This window comes from Silene latifolia, chromosome 3 (assembly GCF_048544455.1).
Source record: "Silene latifolia isolate original U9 population chromosome 3, ASM4854445v1, whole genome shotgun sequence".
In the NCBI taxonomy this organism is placed as follows: domain Eukaryota; kingdom Viridiplantae; phylum Streptophyta; class Magnoliopsida; order Caryophyllales; family Caryophyllaceae; genus Silene; species Silene latifolia.
In genome coordinates, this window is record NC_133528.1 from 146648782 (window position 1) to 146662866 (window position 14085).

At 35.9% G+C, this 14085-nt stretch overlaps 2 protein-coding genes across 2 annotated transcripts; one reads left to right on the forward strand and one right to left on the reverse strand.

Moving 5' to 3' along the window:
* Positions 1-1201: 1201 nt before the first annotated feature.
* Positions 1202-5518, reverse strand: LOC141648340 (putative protein phosphatase 2C 9). Its single transcript, XM_074456896.1, has 6 exons — positions 5210-5518; positions 4937-5033; positions 3314-3553; positions 2558-2834; positions 1790-1944; positions 1202-1652 (listed from the first exon to the last, which is right to left on the reverse strand). The coding sequence occupies exons 2-6, from the start codon at positions 4970-4972 to the stop codon at positions 1518-1520; spliced, it is 843 nt and encodes a 280-aa protein (XP_074312997.1). The 5' UTR covers positions 4973-5033; positions 5210-5518; the 3' UTR covers positions 1202-1517.
* Positions 5519-9753: 4235 nt separating this feature from the next.
* LOC141648338 (uncharacterized) lies at positions 9754-13844 on the forward strand. Its single transcript, XM_074456895.1, has 5 exons — positions 9754-10245; positions 11743-12132; positions 12234-12326; positions 12832-12899; positions 13508-13844. Exons 1-5 carry the CDS (start codon positions 9931-9933, stop codon positions 13665-13667), a joined length of 1026 nt encoding a protein of 341 aa, XP_074312996.1. The 5' UTR covers positions 9754-9930; the 3' UTR covers positions 13668-13844.
* Positions 13845-14085: the final 241 nt, after the last annotated feature.

The window sequence follows — 14085 nt, forward strand, 5'->3', positions numbered from 1 at the left end:
TTATAAATAAAGCATGATTTTAGTTTTGTAATTTATTTGAAATTAAATTTAAATAAGCTAACGTTAAATTTGACCTTGACTATAACTAATTCTCATTTCCACCCAAATCCATCTTCTAATCAATCTCTTTTGACATTTTATTCCTCGTATAAACTATAACATGTTTAGGCGTGTGTCCGACGAGTGTCGGGTGTCCGGGCGTCGGACACGGGACGGCTAGTTAGGAGGAGTGTCCATGCTACCTAGTTCGTAACGATTAAAATAAGCATATTATAGATTTAAGCACATCATTACACATCTTATAATATGTGTAAATAAAGTAGAAAATAAAATAAATAATATTACACTTTTAAAAGTTCTTTTCTTATACTCCGTATAAGTTCGGTCCGCGGTTCATTCTGTTTGGTTCAGGACCGAACCAAAGACCAAAGTAGAGTAGATAGGTTAACCATGAATCAGACCAAATAAAATACGGTTCGGACCAAATGGTCCAATACTCCGGTCTGATCTTTGGTCCGGACCACTGAGTGAACACCCCAACCTGTAAGTTAGACCCAATAACCCATTTCATGCAAAATGGATATTTTACGAGTAATTTGGATTTTCTACATTTCCTCTCAACTATTTAGATTTTACGTAAAATGTTCTGAAGGCCGCACTTTCAGATAACGAATAATGGGATGAAGGAGAAATAACATATCATCACCATTTCTTTTAGAAGATGGAGAGGATCGTAACCTAAATAAAAAAAACCATGATCCATGTTGATGAAAGCTTAGCTATAACAAGAATTCAGGTTTTTTAATACTCTCTGTCCCTCTGCCTATTCCATAAAGTGTCTCATTCATTTGTTTCCCTTTTTACATTAGGTAATTTTTTTATGGGTAATTTGATCATAGATCCACTTGTCAGTTGTCATTCTCATTCATTAAAATCCACCACAAATAGTTACCTATCTTTTCCTTGATTTTTGTGCCAAAAGGTATACGAATGAACGGGATGGAAGGACTAATATATCAATGTAAACGGTAAAGCGTCTTTCAGTAATACCAGGTATGTTGCTGCAATGCTGCTTGAGCAGTCCATAAATCGATCGGTCACAAATTAACCCCGACTGAAAATCCGATCATGCTTGGACCTATGGCTTGACCCGAAATCCAGAAGTAGCAAAAGGCGTTCATCTTTAAACACAGCCAATACATTTTTAAACAGAGCAGATGCACAACACATTCAGATTTATTACAGGATCGGATATTCGGAAACCTTGGAGCTACAGCAAATGGCATAATAAATTTTGGCTATATAAATCTACATATTTAAATTTAATTTTTGAAACTATGTCAAACACCAAACCATCTAAAAAACCCAGCTCTTCCCTTTTTTACAAAGACAAACAATAAAATCATCGGAAATTACTTCTCATATTACTCGAACCTTTCAACCCCGGTATCAGACCATAGAATTTGAAAACGCGCTTTATATTGGATCCCCACCCACATTTACAAAGTACTCGAGCCTTAGAAACGAACTACAATACAAGAGATGTCATCTTTGCTGTCACGATTGAGAGCTTCAGTGGCTAATTGCTTAGCGCCCTTGAGCGGATCTTTGATTGATCTGGCAATGTCGACTGCCTCTTGGTTAGACATTACCTGAGTTTGATTTTTATCATCAGCTTATGAGCAAAGTAACGTATTACGAGAATTATAGCCTCACAAATGAGGTTCATTTCGCCTCAACTGGTAAACATTACAAAGAAAGCGAAAAAAAAAAGAGTAGCAGCAAGTACCTTCCACAAACCATCACTAGCTAGGATCATAAGATCAGTTTCAGCATTGATATCAGCTGGTCTAATGTCGGGATCAGACCGTAAATGGTTTTTGAGGTTTTTGTCTCCAAAGGCTCGAGAAACTGCAAGTTGACCATTGACTCTGGCAACGTCCCCTAATCAAAGGACAACACAGAATTCGAGGTTACATTTCACGAGTTAACAACAGTAAAACATGACAAATCCATATTAGGTGTTGAACAGAAGCACCCATAGCAGTATAGACCTTGAAAATGGGTCACTCCAGTGGAGTAGCCGTCAGATCAGTACTGGTCAGCTCAAATATATATTCTCACTTCAACTCGAGTCGGTCCGTTTATCTCGCAATGGCTCTGTTATAGTGAGCCATTACAGAATTATTCCAGGTAAGAGTCATTTTGTGTCGGTGGTTAGGGTCAGTCAGGGTCATGTCATTTTAAGTGTGTGTGTGTAGTTACAAAAAAAAAAAAAAAAAAAAAAAAAAAAAGTTGAATTCGGTTATTTTTGGGTTGAGTGGTTTCGAGTCGGCTTAATTTGGACAAATCGATATCAGGTCCAACAAAAAGGGTAAAATACAGGTTAGGATTAGATTGAGTCTATTCGAGTTTAAGGTCATTTTTGAGTTATTCTGTGCAGGTCAAGACAGGCAGCTAAGGCTGTCACCAGCTAAGACCTCAAACCAATTGCCAATGGTCAAGAATGACGAGAAGAGGTGTGAAAGAATTTCCAAATATGCTAAACGCTAACTACCTGGCATATTCGAGACAAAGCCACCCCTGTCCTCAATGCTACCCCGCTCTGTATTAGGCTCATGATCAGTGGACATCTGTATTGCTTGGCCGTTCCTAGATAGGACTGCTCGTGAATCTCCTACATTGGCTACCCATAACTTTTTCCCATCCACAAGAATAGCAGTAACAGCAGTTGAACCACCTCTTCCCAAATCAGGATTGTGGTTAAGAATAGCTTGATCGGTCCCCTCGTAGGCTTTCAAGATAGACCGGCTAGGATCAGACCAGAAATCGTCCTGCAAAAATACAGCATCGTAAGACTAAAAATATTGGCATAGAATAGAACTACCACATGCTCGATGCGAATACACCAACATTTCATCATTGCTTCAATAGCTCCCGCTTATGGCGGGTAAGGGGGTAGTATGTATGACACATCACGTGTTAAAGATACAATTCAAGATAACCCATGATAAAAATTGCATCGTAGAATAGATAGACACTTGGGCTACTTCATGATGCAAGAAGAATAGGAGGATCAGTTTTGTTTGTTATACTCCGTATCATATTACAAAGTCGAAGAATAGTGAGTCTTTTGCCTCGTTTGAAGGCAAAAAATAATCCAGTTACTCTGTATGCTATTGCGCCTCCTTCACTTAATTGCTGCAGAAAATCCCAAAGCCAATTTAAAAGCAGGAGCAGAAAGATTCACGTTGTACAAGGGGACTTCTAAGAATTGTATATGGGACAGCGTTTAAATTAACTACGAACCCACCTCTTTTAGTATATTGGCAAACAAATGCTTCTGTAGATAGGCTGGCACAGTGTCACCCAGATGGCCATCATAAATGGCGAAGAGGCCAAGCTCGTGTCCACGGGCATGCACAAATTTAGCGACATGAAAATCCTCCATGGGATGATTTGCTTTTCCTTTTACCAAACTGAATCCATACTTTGCAGCACATTGATGGCTTTTACCCTTCCCAGTGCTGCTGGAGGACCGTCCTCCCACAACCTACATCAGAAAAGGAACTTCTAGCTTTCTGGACAACTTTTCACTAAAAAATATATAATGCAATACGAACGATGACATAACACCACAAATGACTGGTAAAAAATGATCCTATCTTTTAGCTTCATGAGGCTAACTAGTGATGCTTTCGCACTTATTTAACAAATAGGGGCCTAGAAAGATCAAGCATCATTCCCCTTTGAACCAACTAATCTACAACATCCTCGGAAAACCCCTTTTTGGCGCACAATTATATGCAACAGGCAGAGTTAATGCCTCTGATACACAAGTCATAACAGCTGGCACGAATACGTTCATCACCAACTTGCCCATCTCTTGAAACATTGACTGAAGTTATAGGACACGAGGTATTGAATTTCAACCCTACTCTTTCGGTGATCACTCCAATAAATAACAATGAAATGAAGAAACAACAACTGTAAACTATCGAGCACTCATGATGTCTGCAACTCGTCACTCAAGTATCATTTGAGTAAAATACATTAGAATTTCCACGCTTGTTGAAATTGCCAAGCTGCTTTTCTAGGCCGGCTCTCAGGTTTAGAAGCAACTTGCAACAAGGATGATTACGCCAAAGCCATTAAGTATGCAATGGTTCGAAAGAAAGAGAACTAAGACAGTAGCTTCTTTTCATTTCCGCAGCAAAATGCCTGTGGATCTTGATAAGGTTTCTCAGTATTAGACGACCAATTATATTACAGTGGCCTTCTTTACATCTTCGCTGTAAATCTGTAACGTTTACCCTGAATGCTCCTTTTTTGCATCAAACTTTTGATAAGACAGTTAGACACACGTAACATTCAAGAGAGACAACACTCGTGAAGCGCCTGAAAACTCTATCTGATTCCTCAAAAGTCAAGACAAGATGGTCTTTTCCAAGTGACTCCTTTGCCAATAATCTCAGACAAATTCTTTTTCGAACTATAACTACTATGAGAAAGGGGCTCCATGCCTCCATATGTGTTTCAATGCTAACCATGCACCACTGTACAAAACTCGCTCTAAACAACGACATTTCTCTTCTCCTTGCCAAGTTCTACCCCCCTAGACACTCATACAGAAACCAAAACAAAAATATCTAGTAAATCTGATTCATCCACCATAATTCACCAAGGCAGAAAACAATCTAATCCATGCAGATTAAATCAACAACTGCAGAGAACTTATACCAGACAATTACACAAACCAACAATCTTCCAATACAAATCCTCGAAAATACAGCTAAACAGAAGCATCAAAACATTCCGTAAATACTCTTCCGTCCTAATCATTTGTTTATCTTTGATTAAAATACCCTTCACAATGAATATAAAAGGTAAACAAATGACTGAGACGGAAATACTCAAGAGAAGCAGTAGCTCATACCTGAGAAACAGGATTGAAACAGCACAAATTATCCATATAATAGTGTTATAGCTCCACCTTCAACATCAAACTTTCCAAATAAAAACAATTCACCAAACTGCATCATAAAACACACACAAAAACATCCTGATTATCAAATCAAACAAAATCAGCATGAAAATAGAAAAGAAAAAGAATCATGACCCAAATCTCAAAAGCAGAAAAAACAGCTAAAATAAGTAAATAATTAACAAAATTAACTTAAAAAAACAAAAGGGTAATTAAGAAACTTACTCAGAAAAATAACCAAAAGTGAAAGATTTCAACTTTACAACTAAAATGATCAGAAAGTTTGCTCCTTTAGCTGAAAAAATTAAAACCCCTTTGATGAAAAGGGTTTGTTTATTTTTCTTTTAAGGCAGTTCAAAGCTTTCAGTTTCAGGTTTCCTGAGGAGAGAGAAAAATGGCTGGCTGAGCTACAAAACAAACGAAAATTAAAAAATTTATGTTAAGTAATCTGTGAATTGTCCAATACTTTGACTTTGTCCACATTTTAATAATTTTCGTGAAAGGATGCAAATTCAACTTAATCTACTCTATATTGCAATTAATTTAATTTGGGAATAGCATTCTAGGAATCTAGGATGCATCATCATCCATGACTCTACCCGATAAAGTTGACCCGAGACTCGAAAATGATATGAAATGTATGACTGAAAGTGACCCGATAGACTCGAAGAGACACAATCCGAAAGTGATCGGACCCGAAGTTTTGAGTGACCCAAAATACACAAAATTTCATTTGTGACGACACGTATCCGTCACTTTAGAGTGACGGATACCATTTTCCCTCACAAATGGCCCAAAATAGAGGAGAGAGGGAAGCACATGGGGGTGCCCCCACCTTGTCCCCCTTATCCGTTTTGTGGGTGGCATTATCCGTCACTTGCACCGACCCATCTTCAGCAAGACTAATTGCCCAAAATAATCCAATTGACCCAAAATGACTGAATGAATACAAAATCATGACCCAAACGACCCGACCCGCAATGATCTGATCCGAAGTGATCCGACCCAAAGTGACCCGATAACATGTTGAGTCGAAAATGACTTGACCCGATGTGACCCAACTAGAACCCGACCAGAATGACCCATTTGCCACGTCTAGTACTCACATGTGGATATAAACAAATCTGTTTCAACTAATCTGTCTTAAACTTTAGACACATATACTCGTCTTAAGTGAGAATTTTTGTAATATGAATATACTCGGGATATCCAATGCAAACCTTTGGAAAGATAGCAGTTAAGAATTCCGACAGTATAAGTATAAGTGTTAAAAACTATTTTCAAGTTATAAAATAAACATAAATTTTTATGTAAACGGCCTTAAACAAGTATATTTTAAACGGGTTCTTTTCATAACTGTTTTTACACTAATATAGATCATGATATTCTTGTAATTTGAATAATCCTTTTTTTATATAGTTTGTCTAACACAAGAATAATTGTAAAATAAATCGTTTGACCATGTTTTTAATATAAAAAGACCGTTTATAGTTTTTTTTGGTGTATAACTACTGTATATCATAAAAACATCATCAAAATTCACCGAAAACCTCAAGTTGGTGCAATTTTAGAAGAAAAGTAATATTTTGGATGTAATTTTCAAAAAAAAATTATAAGGCTGTAATTTTCAAAAAGTGATTTTTAAAAGGCGGTAATCAACAATTTTCTCTATAATTAAATAAAAACAAATCTTATCTGTTAATCTTGCTCTTGAATAAGAACCGTCTATAGTCTAAACGGGCTTGCATGATAATTATTGAGGTAATTGAGTTCAGTTTGGTAGTAGTAGGCCAGTAGCAACTGTACTACATATTTAAGGAGGAAAAAGGGGGTTTGATATTGTCACTCGTGTGGGCACGAGTTTTTGTTTTGGTGGAGATTACTTTAATTTGGTCAACAATGGACCCAACCCCCCAAAGTGCATAACCCACCAACTACCTTGGTCATTTCATAATGTAGTTGTAACGTGTAACACTATATTAAACTCTTGTCTATGGTAAAAACAAAACACTCTTTAATAGTAATTGGTCAAACAGATTATAAATGATAGATTTAATTGATATGTTTGACTATTATATTAATTAACAGATTTAGTAGGACTATTTGGTAAGTAGCGGGTTTAGGTTAATAGATTGTTGTATATATATGTAAATTATTGAAAAATTCATTTTTTACAATCTACTAAAGTGAATATGTTGGAGGAGCAGCATATTGAAAAACAATAGATTGGAGCTCAATCTACTGTTTGAATATGCCATTTACCAAACACGTAATTTAGTAGATTGTTGAGTCAAACCCGCTAAAAGTCTTGAATATGCTGAAATTTCATCAATCTACTGTTTACTAAACACCCCCAAAGTCTATAAGGATGGAGTTCAGTGGTTAAAATTTGGTGAAATTCTTAAATATCTCAGGTTTAATTCTCCCCAAAAGCAATCATGTAGGGTGTTTATGACCACAAATACTATCCTACAACCAGTTGTATAGTAGCATTGTACAACCGCCTCAAAGTTGTTGAGCTCTTACACAAAGTTGTTGAGCTATTTTACAAGTTATTGAGCTATTTTACGAAGTTATTGAGCTTAATAATTATTCTTTTAAACTCAATAACTTTGTATCATAACTCGATAATTTTGTTAGTAAAGCTCGATAACTTTATGACAAAGCTCAACTACATTGAATAAATTGTATATACAACCAGTTGTATAATACATTAACTGGTTTATGACCTGAGACTATGCTTTCTAGACTTTGATATTATCACTCTTGAGTCGCTTACCTGATTTACATGATTTGCAGGTTATCACGTATATCCAGAGATTTACCTAGTGTACATTAAGGGCTTGCTTGGGATGTGAGTAATAATTAAGGGAGTAATAGAGCTAAAATGAACTAAAAAATGGAGGGAAGGGATGAGGGTTGAAGATAAAAATGGATAGAAATGGAGAAATATAGTGTAATATTCCCTCCATTAGGGGAGTAATTGTTATTCACCTCCCCCTCCAAGTAATTATTACCTCCATATAGAGGTAATAATTCCTCCCTCACCTCCTCTTTCCACCCTCCACAACCACCACAAAGCCCCAATCTCCTCACATTTCTTCTTATTTTTGCTCCCATTACTCCTTTAATAATTACTCACATCCCAAGCAAGCCCTAAAAGTAACGACTACAGATTCTCCAGCACAAAAAAAAAAAAAAAGTTAAAATGTTGGAGATTTAAGAACTGGCATCAAAGGCCAACAAAGCTGGATTGGGCCAGGTATGATTGGGCTGGGCATAGATTTGAGTTTAATGTGAGTTTGGTGGTCCTTATAAGGTGGCTTAGTTGGTTAAGTTGAGTACTTGAGTGTTGAGTTAGCCGGTCGAGTATATGTAATGGCGTTGTGCGAGGCGGCTTTAAGGTGGAAGTAGAGATGTGGTGCATGGTGGTTAATGTTTGAGGGTCAAGAGGTCGGGGTGGGATACATGGGGTGGTAGTAGGGATGAGAAAGTTTCGGTCTGGATCAGTTTCATTTAGATCAATTGGTCCTCGGTCCACACTTTATAAAGTAATCAAGTATTTTATCTTCAAAACAATATTATAAACTTAATATTATTGGTGGTTGTTTATGCGAACGATACTTTAATCAACTAGTTTATTTGATTCAACGAAATTAAATATCAATTATCATAAAAAATAAAAAATAAAAAATTTCGATCCATTTCGGTTCAAGACCCTTACCGAAAAATGAGGATTTTGTCTAGTCCAAGACCAAATTTTTTAGGTCCGGTCATAGATCCACCTAAACATTTTTTCGATCTCCGGTTTGATCTGGTTTTGGTACGATGCTCACCCCTAGGTGGTAGTAAGGTTGCTAGCTTACGGGGACTAAGCGATGCAGTCAAAATTACATAGTTGTTGACTTATTGTCAAGTGATAAATGTACATATTAGATTTTTAGGTAATATTATTGTGGTGAATTTGTTTTTTTTTTTTGTCTAAACCATCCGATAATTCGAACCACATTGGGCCGATTAATCCGGATTTCGAGGCGTGTTCAAGGATTACGGTATTTAAACCCCTCCCAATCGTAGTTGTGGGGGATCGATCCGCAGACCTCCCTACCAAGCGCAGCCCCATGCTACCACTGCGCCAACCAACGATTGGTATTGTGGTGAATTTGGTGATGATAATAATAACTACTCTCTTAATTACAGTCATTTATTTACCTTTTTAGACAAATGATTAGGATTATTATATGATACAATTTCACCCTAAAGCTACACAAAGTCGTATGATATAAACACAAATAGGATTATACATCAAGTTGTACCATAAGCATTGTACAACCAAGGTATAAGAATTCGAGCTTATATGTATTTTTTCTAAGCTAATTCAAAATTCATGTTTTTAATATGTAAATGGATGAGTTTAATATAATACTTTCTAATAAAGATCATATTATTTAACATAAAGTTCGGATATTTTATCACAAAGCTCAGATTCTACACCGTACAACATATATAATTGGTTGTATAATCCATGAATTGTGATATAAAAACATAAAATACTAAAGCTATCAATTTAAATAGTAAGTCGTTCACTATAAGATCATTATTTTAATCACGTATTTGACACTTTCACATGATTTCTATGTGCTACATTACGTGTTTCCCATGCAAATACACTTGTCCTTATTCCATAAGCACATCTTCCATAAAAAAAGTTGCTAAAACCGTCAAATTAAACCAACTTTTTTCCCCCAAAATCAAAAAGTAATAACCAAAAAAACCCCGAAAAATGCGATTAATCAACAATTATCACCCAAATTCAATTTACTAATTTCATAAAATCATACAATATCAAATTAATTTGTGGGATTTTCATAAAATCACACAAAAATAAAAAAAAAAGTTGGTACCCTTTAATTCATATAGAACAATGCATGCAAAATTAAATTAAAATGGTTTTTGATTTGGATGTAAAGCATTGTTCTTCTAATAATAATAATATACCAGCAACAATGATGGGGAATCCAACGGCATTAACACGTTACTTGAGTTTCACGTCATCTAGGGATTGGTTTTATCGTTATACATTTCAATATGCAGGTTTACAATCGGTTGTATCGGATCTTGGTGAAGGAACAATCATGCATTGTTGGGTTCCTAAAGTTTTTAAAGAATGTAAACCTAATCTTTTGTTGGTTCATGGTTTTGGTGCTAATGCTATGTGGCAATATGCTGATGCTATTCATCATTTTATCCCTAAATTTAATGTGAGTTTCTTTATTCTTTTTGTTTTGTTTCGGGTTCTGTCCTGGTCGATAGTTATCATTGTTTGAAATTATTGAGGAGAATTTCATTGGGTTTTGTTTTGTGTATGTGTGGCATTTATGATTTGGTTATTACTCTTTTTGTCCTGGTCGATAGTTATCATTGTTTGAAATTCTTGAGGAGATTCTGTCCTGGTTAATAGTTATCATTGTTTGAAAATCTGTGAGGAGATTTCGTCGTGGTTTATAGTTATGGTTGTTTGAAATTTGTGAAGAGATTCTGTCCAAGTCAATAGTTATCATTGTTTGAAATTTGTGAGGAGATTATGTCCTGGTCAATAGTTATCATTGTTTGAAATCTGTGATGAGATTTTGGTCGTGGTGAATAGTTATGGTTGTTTTAAATTTGAAATAAAGGAGAATTTTAAATGATGATAACTATTGAGCCGGGGTAACTATTGATGATCAGGACGGAGGGAGTATTAGTTTGATGTGAGTTTTGTGATTGATTAAGTTTGTTTTGTGGGTTGGAGATCTTGGAATAATTCATGATTTGGTTATAAGTATATTAATTGATAGTTTGAAGTTTTTCATCAATTGGACTAGTTGGAGTTTTTATTAGTTCTTATGTCTTGTATGTATGTTTGGCTTATTAGAAGACATTTAAATGATTGATAGGCAGACTTCTAGTCATTCTGCCACCCATCTTTCATAATACATTGTTCGGATGGAAAGATTTGAAGGGAAAATGATGTCCCATTTTCTTCATTTGGTTAATTAGTAGATTGAGTTGATCGAAAACCCAAATTTAAATGAAAATACGACGGCTTTGTTAGAATAGGACAATAGGAGGAAAGAGGAGAGCAAGGGGAATGGAGTACAGGTTAGGATTACGGTTCTCATATGCCCCTTCGGCCTCCCCTGCCCCTTCTATTTTTCTCATGTCCCGCTTCCCTCTTACTTTCGTTTCCAAACAATGCCTGATAAATTATTTGCTAAACTAGCCGACATCTCATCAATCTTAATCAATGGTGAAATAGCTTTTGGAAGCTAAGGAGACTAATAGCGCAAATTCGTTTTGAACACTGGTTGTGTTACCAACCATGTTTAGTATATTCTCAAACGACCCTATTAACTACGGGAATTATTGTCGAGATAGGCAATCTTTGTTATGGATACGAAATTGAACTCGAAAATTTGTTTGAGATAGAGGGAGTATACAAGTTGATGCAAATTGGTTTTGAACATTGGTTGTGTTACCAATCATGTGTGGTCTATTCTCAAACGACCTTATTAACTAATGTAGGCAATTTTGGTCGATATTACAAACAGTCAAATGAGAAAAAATGTTAAGGTAGGCAATCTTTTTATTCATGAAAAGTTAAACTCGAAAACTTGTTTGGATAGACGGATTATACTAGTTGATGCAAAAGTTCGTTGTGTGCTTGTAAATTGTAATAATCCTTATGCTTTGATGTTGTATTTCTGCGATATGCGCAGGTCTTTGTACCTGACCTACTCTTCTTTGGGAGGTCATACACCACACAACAAGAGAGAACAGAGGCCTTCCAAGCAAGGTGCTTAATGAAGCTAATGGACATCCACGGCGCCCAAAAATTGAGCTTTGTAGGAATAAGCTATGGCGGCTTTGTAGGATATAGCTTGGCGACTCAGTTTCCTGAGGTGGTCGAGAAGGCGGTGTTGTGCTGCACAGGGGTGTGCCTTGAAGAGAAGGACATGAAGGAAGGTTTGTTTAAAGTTAGAGACTTAGAAGAGGCTAGCAGGATCTTAATGCCTCAAACTCCGGATAAATTAAGGGAGTTGATGAGGCTTTCGTTTGTTAAACCTCCTAAAGGAGTTCCGAATTGGATTTTGTCCGATTTCATAAATGTGAGTCGTCTTTGAGATTCTTGTTTTTGGGAGATATTAGAAGTTTGATGCAGTATAACTAGATTGTGATGTTGGATTTTGTTCGAGTTTTCATTTTGCAGGTAATGTGTAAGCGTCATTTTCAGGAAAAGAAAGAGTTGATTGAACAAATTTTGAAGGATAGAGAAGTTTTAAGCTTACCGAAAATCACTCAGGTGTGTGCTTTTGTTAACTGTCAATTTGAAAAAAAAATATGGAATTCGGAACTCTCTACAAAGCGGTACGGTCAGTCAAAGTTTAAAGTTTGACTGACCGTAATTCTTGCCACGGGTTCAAAAACTGAAATATTTTTTTCCCAGATCAAAGATTTCGTAAAGCCGGTCAATTTTAAAAAAAAAAGATCGCCGCTTTTAGAATTTTTGATCGTGATTTATGGCCAGTCAAATGCGGTTTTGTTAAAAACGAGGTTACTATGTAAAAAACAACAAAACACAGGGGTTTACCACACCACGTAGAATATCCCTTTAATTTTTATGTAAATAAGTTGTGTTGAATAAGTTTGATGGAACACAAATTCGCTTTGTGTTAATTTATTCAGTTGGAAATTGTATGTTTTGAATGTAAGTATGTAACATTAGTTCCTATACAAAGTTTCAATCCTTATTAATTTTCACACGAAGTTAGCCATACTAATTCTCTCTTCTCAACTGTACATTTCAGCCAACAATGATAGTATGGGGGGAGGAAGATCAAATATTCCCCTTGGAGCTCGGATATCGTTTACAGAGGTAAAGTCTTGTTCTTAACAAATTTACATTCATATAGTTACTGTTTTGTTCTAATTTCAGTTGAGCCAAAGATTTAGCAATATTCTTTCCATCAGGATTACCATGATAGAATAAAGCAAAATAGATCACTAAGTTGGTATCGCTTATTTTTATTATTGAAATCGGAACCATTATTCTGAATCCAATTTTCAATATGGGTCATCGTGAAACAACCTCTATCCCTTGTTAACACAATGATAAAACCACGCGCATCCAACCCTGAATTCTCCAACTTAACTTCGCATGCGAGCGTAAATGCTTAACACAATGATAAAGTTGACGTGGACCCATAGAGCGTAAATAGTTTGAAGCGGACACTATTTTGTTAAATAGTTTCGGAAATAACACCAACAACCACATCAGAGCCTTAATCCCAAAATGTGACTTAAGTTTTTATGCTGGCTGCCACAAACCTACCGCAGCCCTCCTACTTTATCCGGGCTTGGGACCGGCAGTGAATGGCCGAAAACATTCACAGAGGGAGTTAGTTTCGGAAATACACCATTTTACAAAAAAATTCTCCAACCCTTGCTTAACTTCGCCTTTACTGACTGAATAATATGGTGCAGGCATTTGGGAAGTAATGCTCAGCTAAAGGTGATAAAAAATGCAGGGCATGCATTAAATATAGAGAAATCAGGAGAATTTATAAAGCAGCTGAAAGCATTTCTTATTGAATCAGCCCCGGTAGCAAAAGATCCTACCACTATTGAATGGTGGAATAACTAAACAGAATTGTAATTACATTCGTCAGTGATTTAGATCCTTTAGCATGTCGTGTATAAGCGCAAGCGAGTCTCAAGAGAAGAATGAAATTAGCATAATATTTGTATGAAACTGTACAATGTTTTCCGAAGTATAGAGTAAAACACTCTTAACTAGTTTTCTTAGATGATGATTAACAAACTGATTTTGAATCTGTATTTGCATCAACTCTTTGTTCGTCAGTGGCGATTATGGAGGGGGTATGTACGAATTATGGTTGATGGTTTATAATTAGTATAGAAAAAATGGTACCAGTATAATAAAACAGTTACGAATTATGGTTTATAATACAAAGAAAATGATAAATACAACCCTTAGGGCTGTATTTAAGAAACTAAAAGAGGAAAAAAATTATTAATATATGCATTAATTGCATTGGTGA

Coding starts and splice junctions, on each gene's coding strand:
- LOC141648340 (XM_074456896.1), bottom strand. CDS start 4,972: ATGGATAATTTGTGCTGTTTCAATCCTGTTTCTCAG. Junction 2,835..3,313: donor TTGCCAATATACTAAAAGAG/GTGGGTTCGTAG, acceptor GTATTTTTGCAG/GACGATTTCTGGTCTGATCC. Junction 1,653..1,789: donor CTAGTGATGGTTTGTGGAAG/GTACTTGCTGCT, acceptor AATCAAACTCAG/GTAATGTCTAACCAAGAGGC.
- LOC141648338 (XM_074456895.1), top strand. CDS start 9,931: ATGGTTTTTGATTTGGATGTAAAGCATTGTTCTTCTAATAATAATAAT. Junction 10,246..11,742: donor ATTTTATCCCTAAATTTAAT/GTGAGTTTCTTT, acceptor CGATATGCGCAG/GTCTTTGTACCTGACCTACT. Junction 12,133..12,233: donor TTTTGTCCGATTTCATAAAT/GTGAGTCGTCTT, acceptor TTCATTTTGCAG/GTAATGTGTAAGCGTCATTT.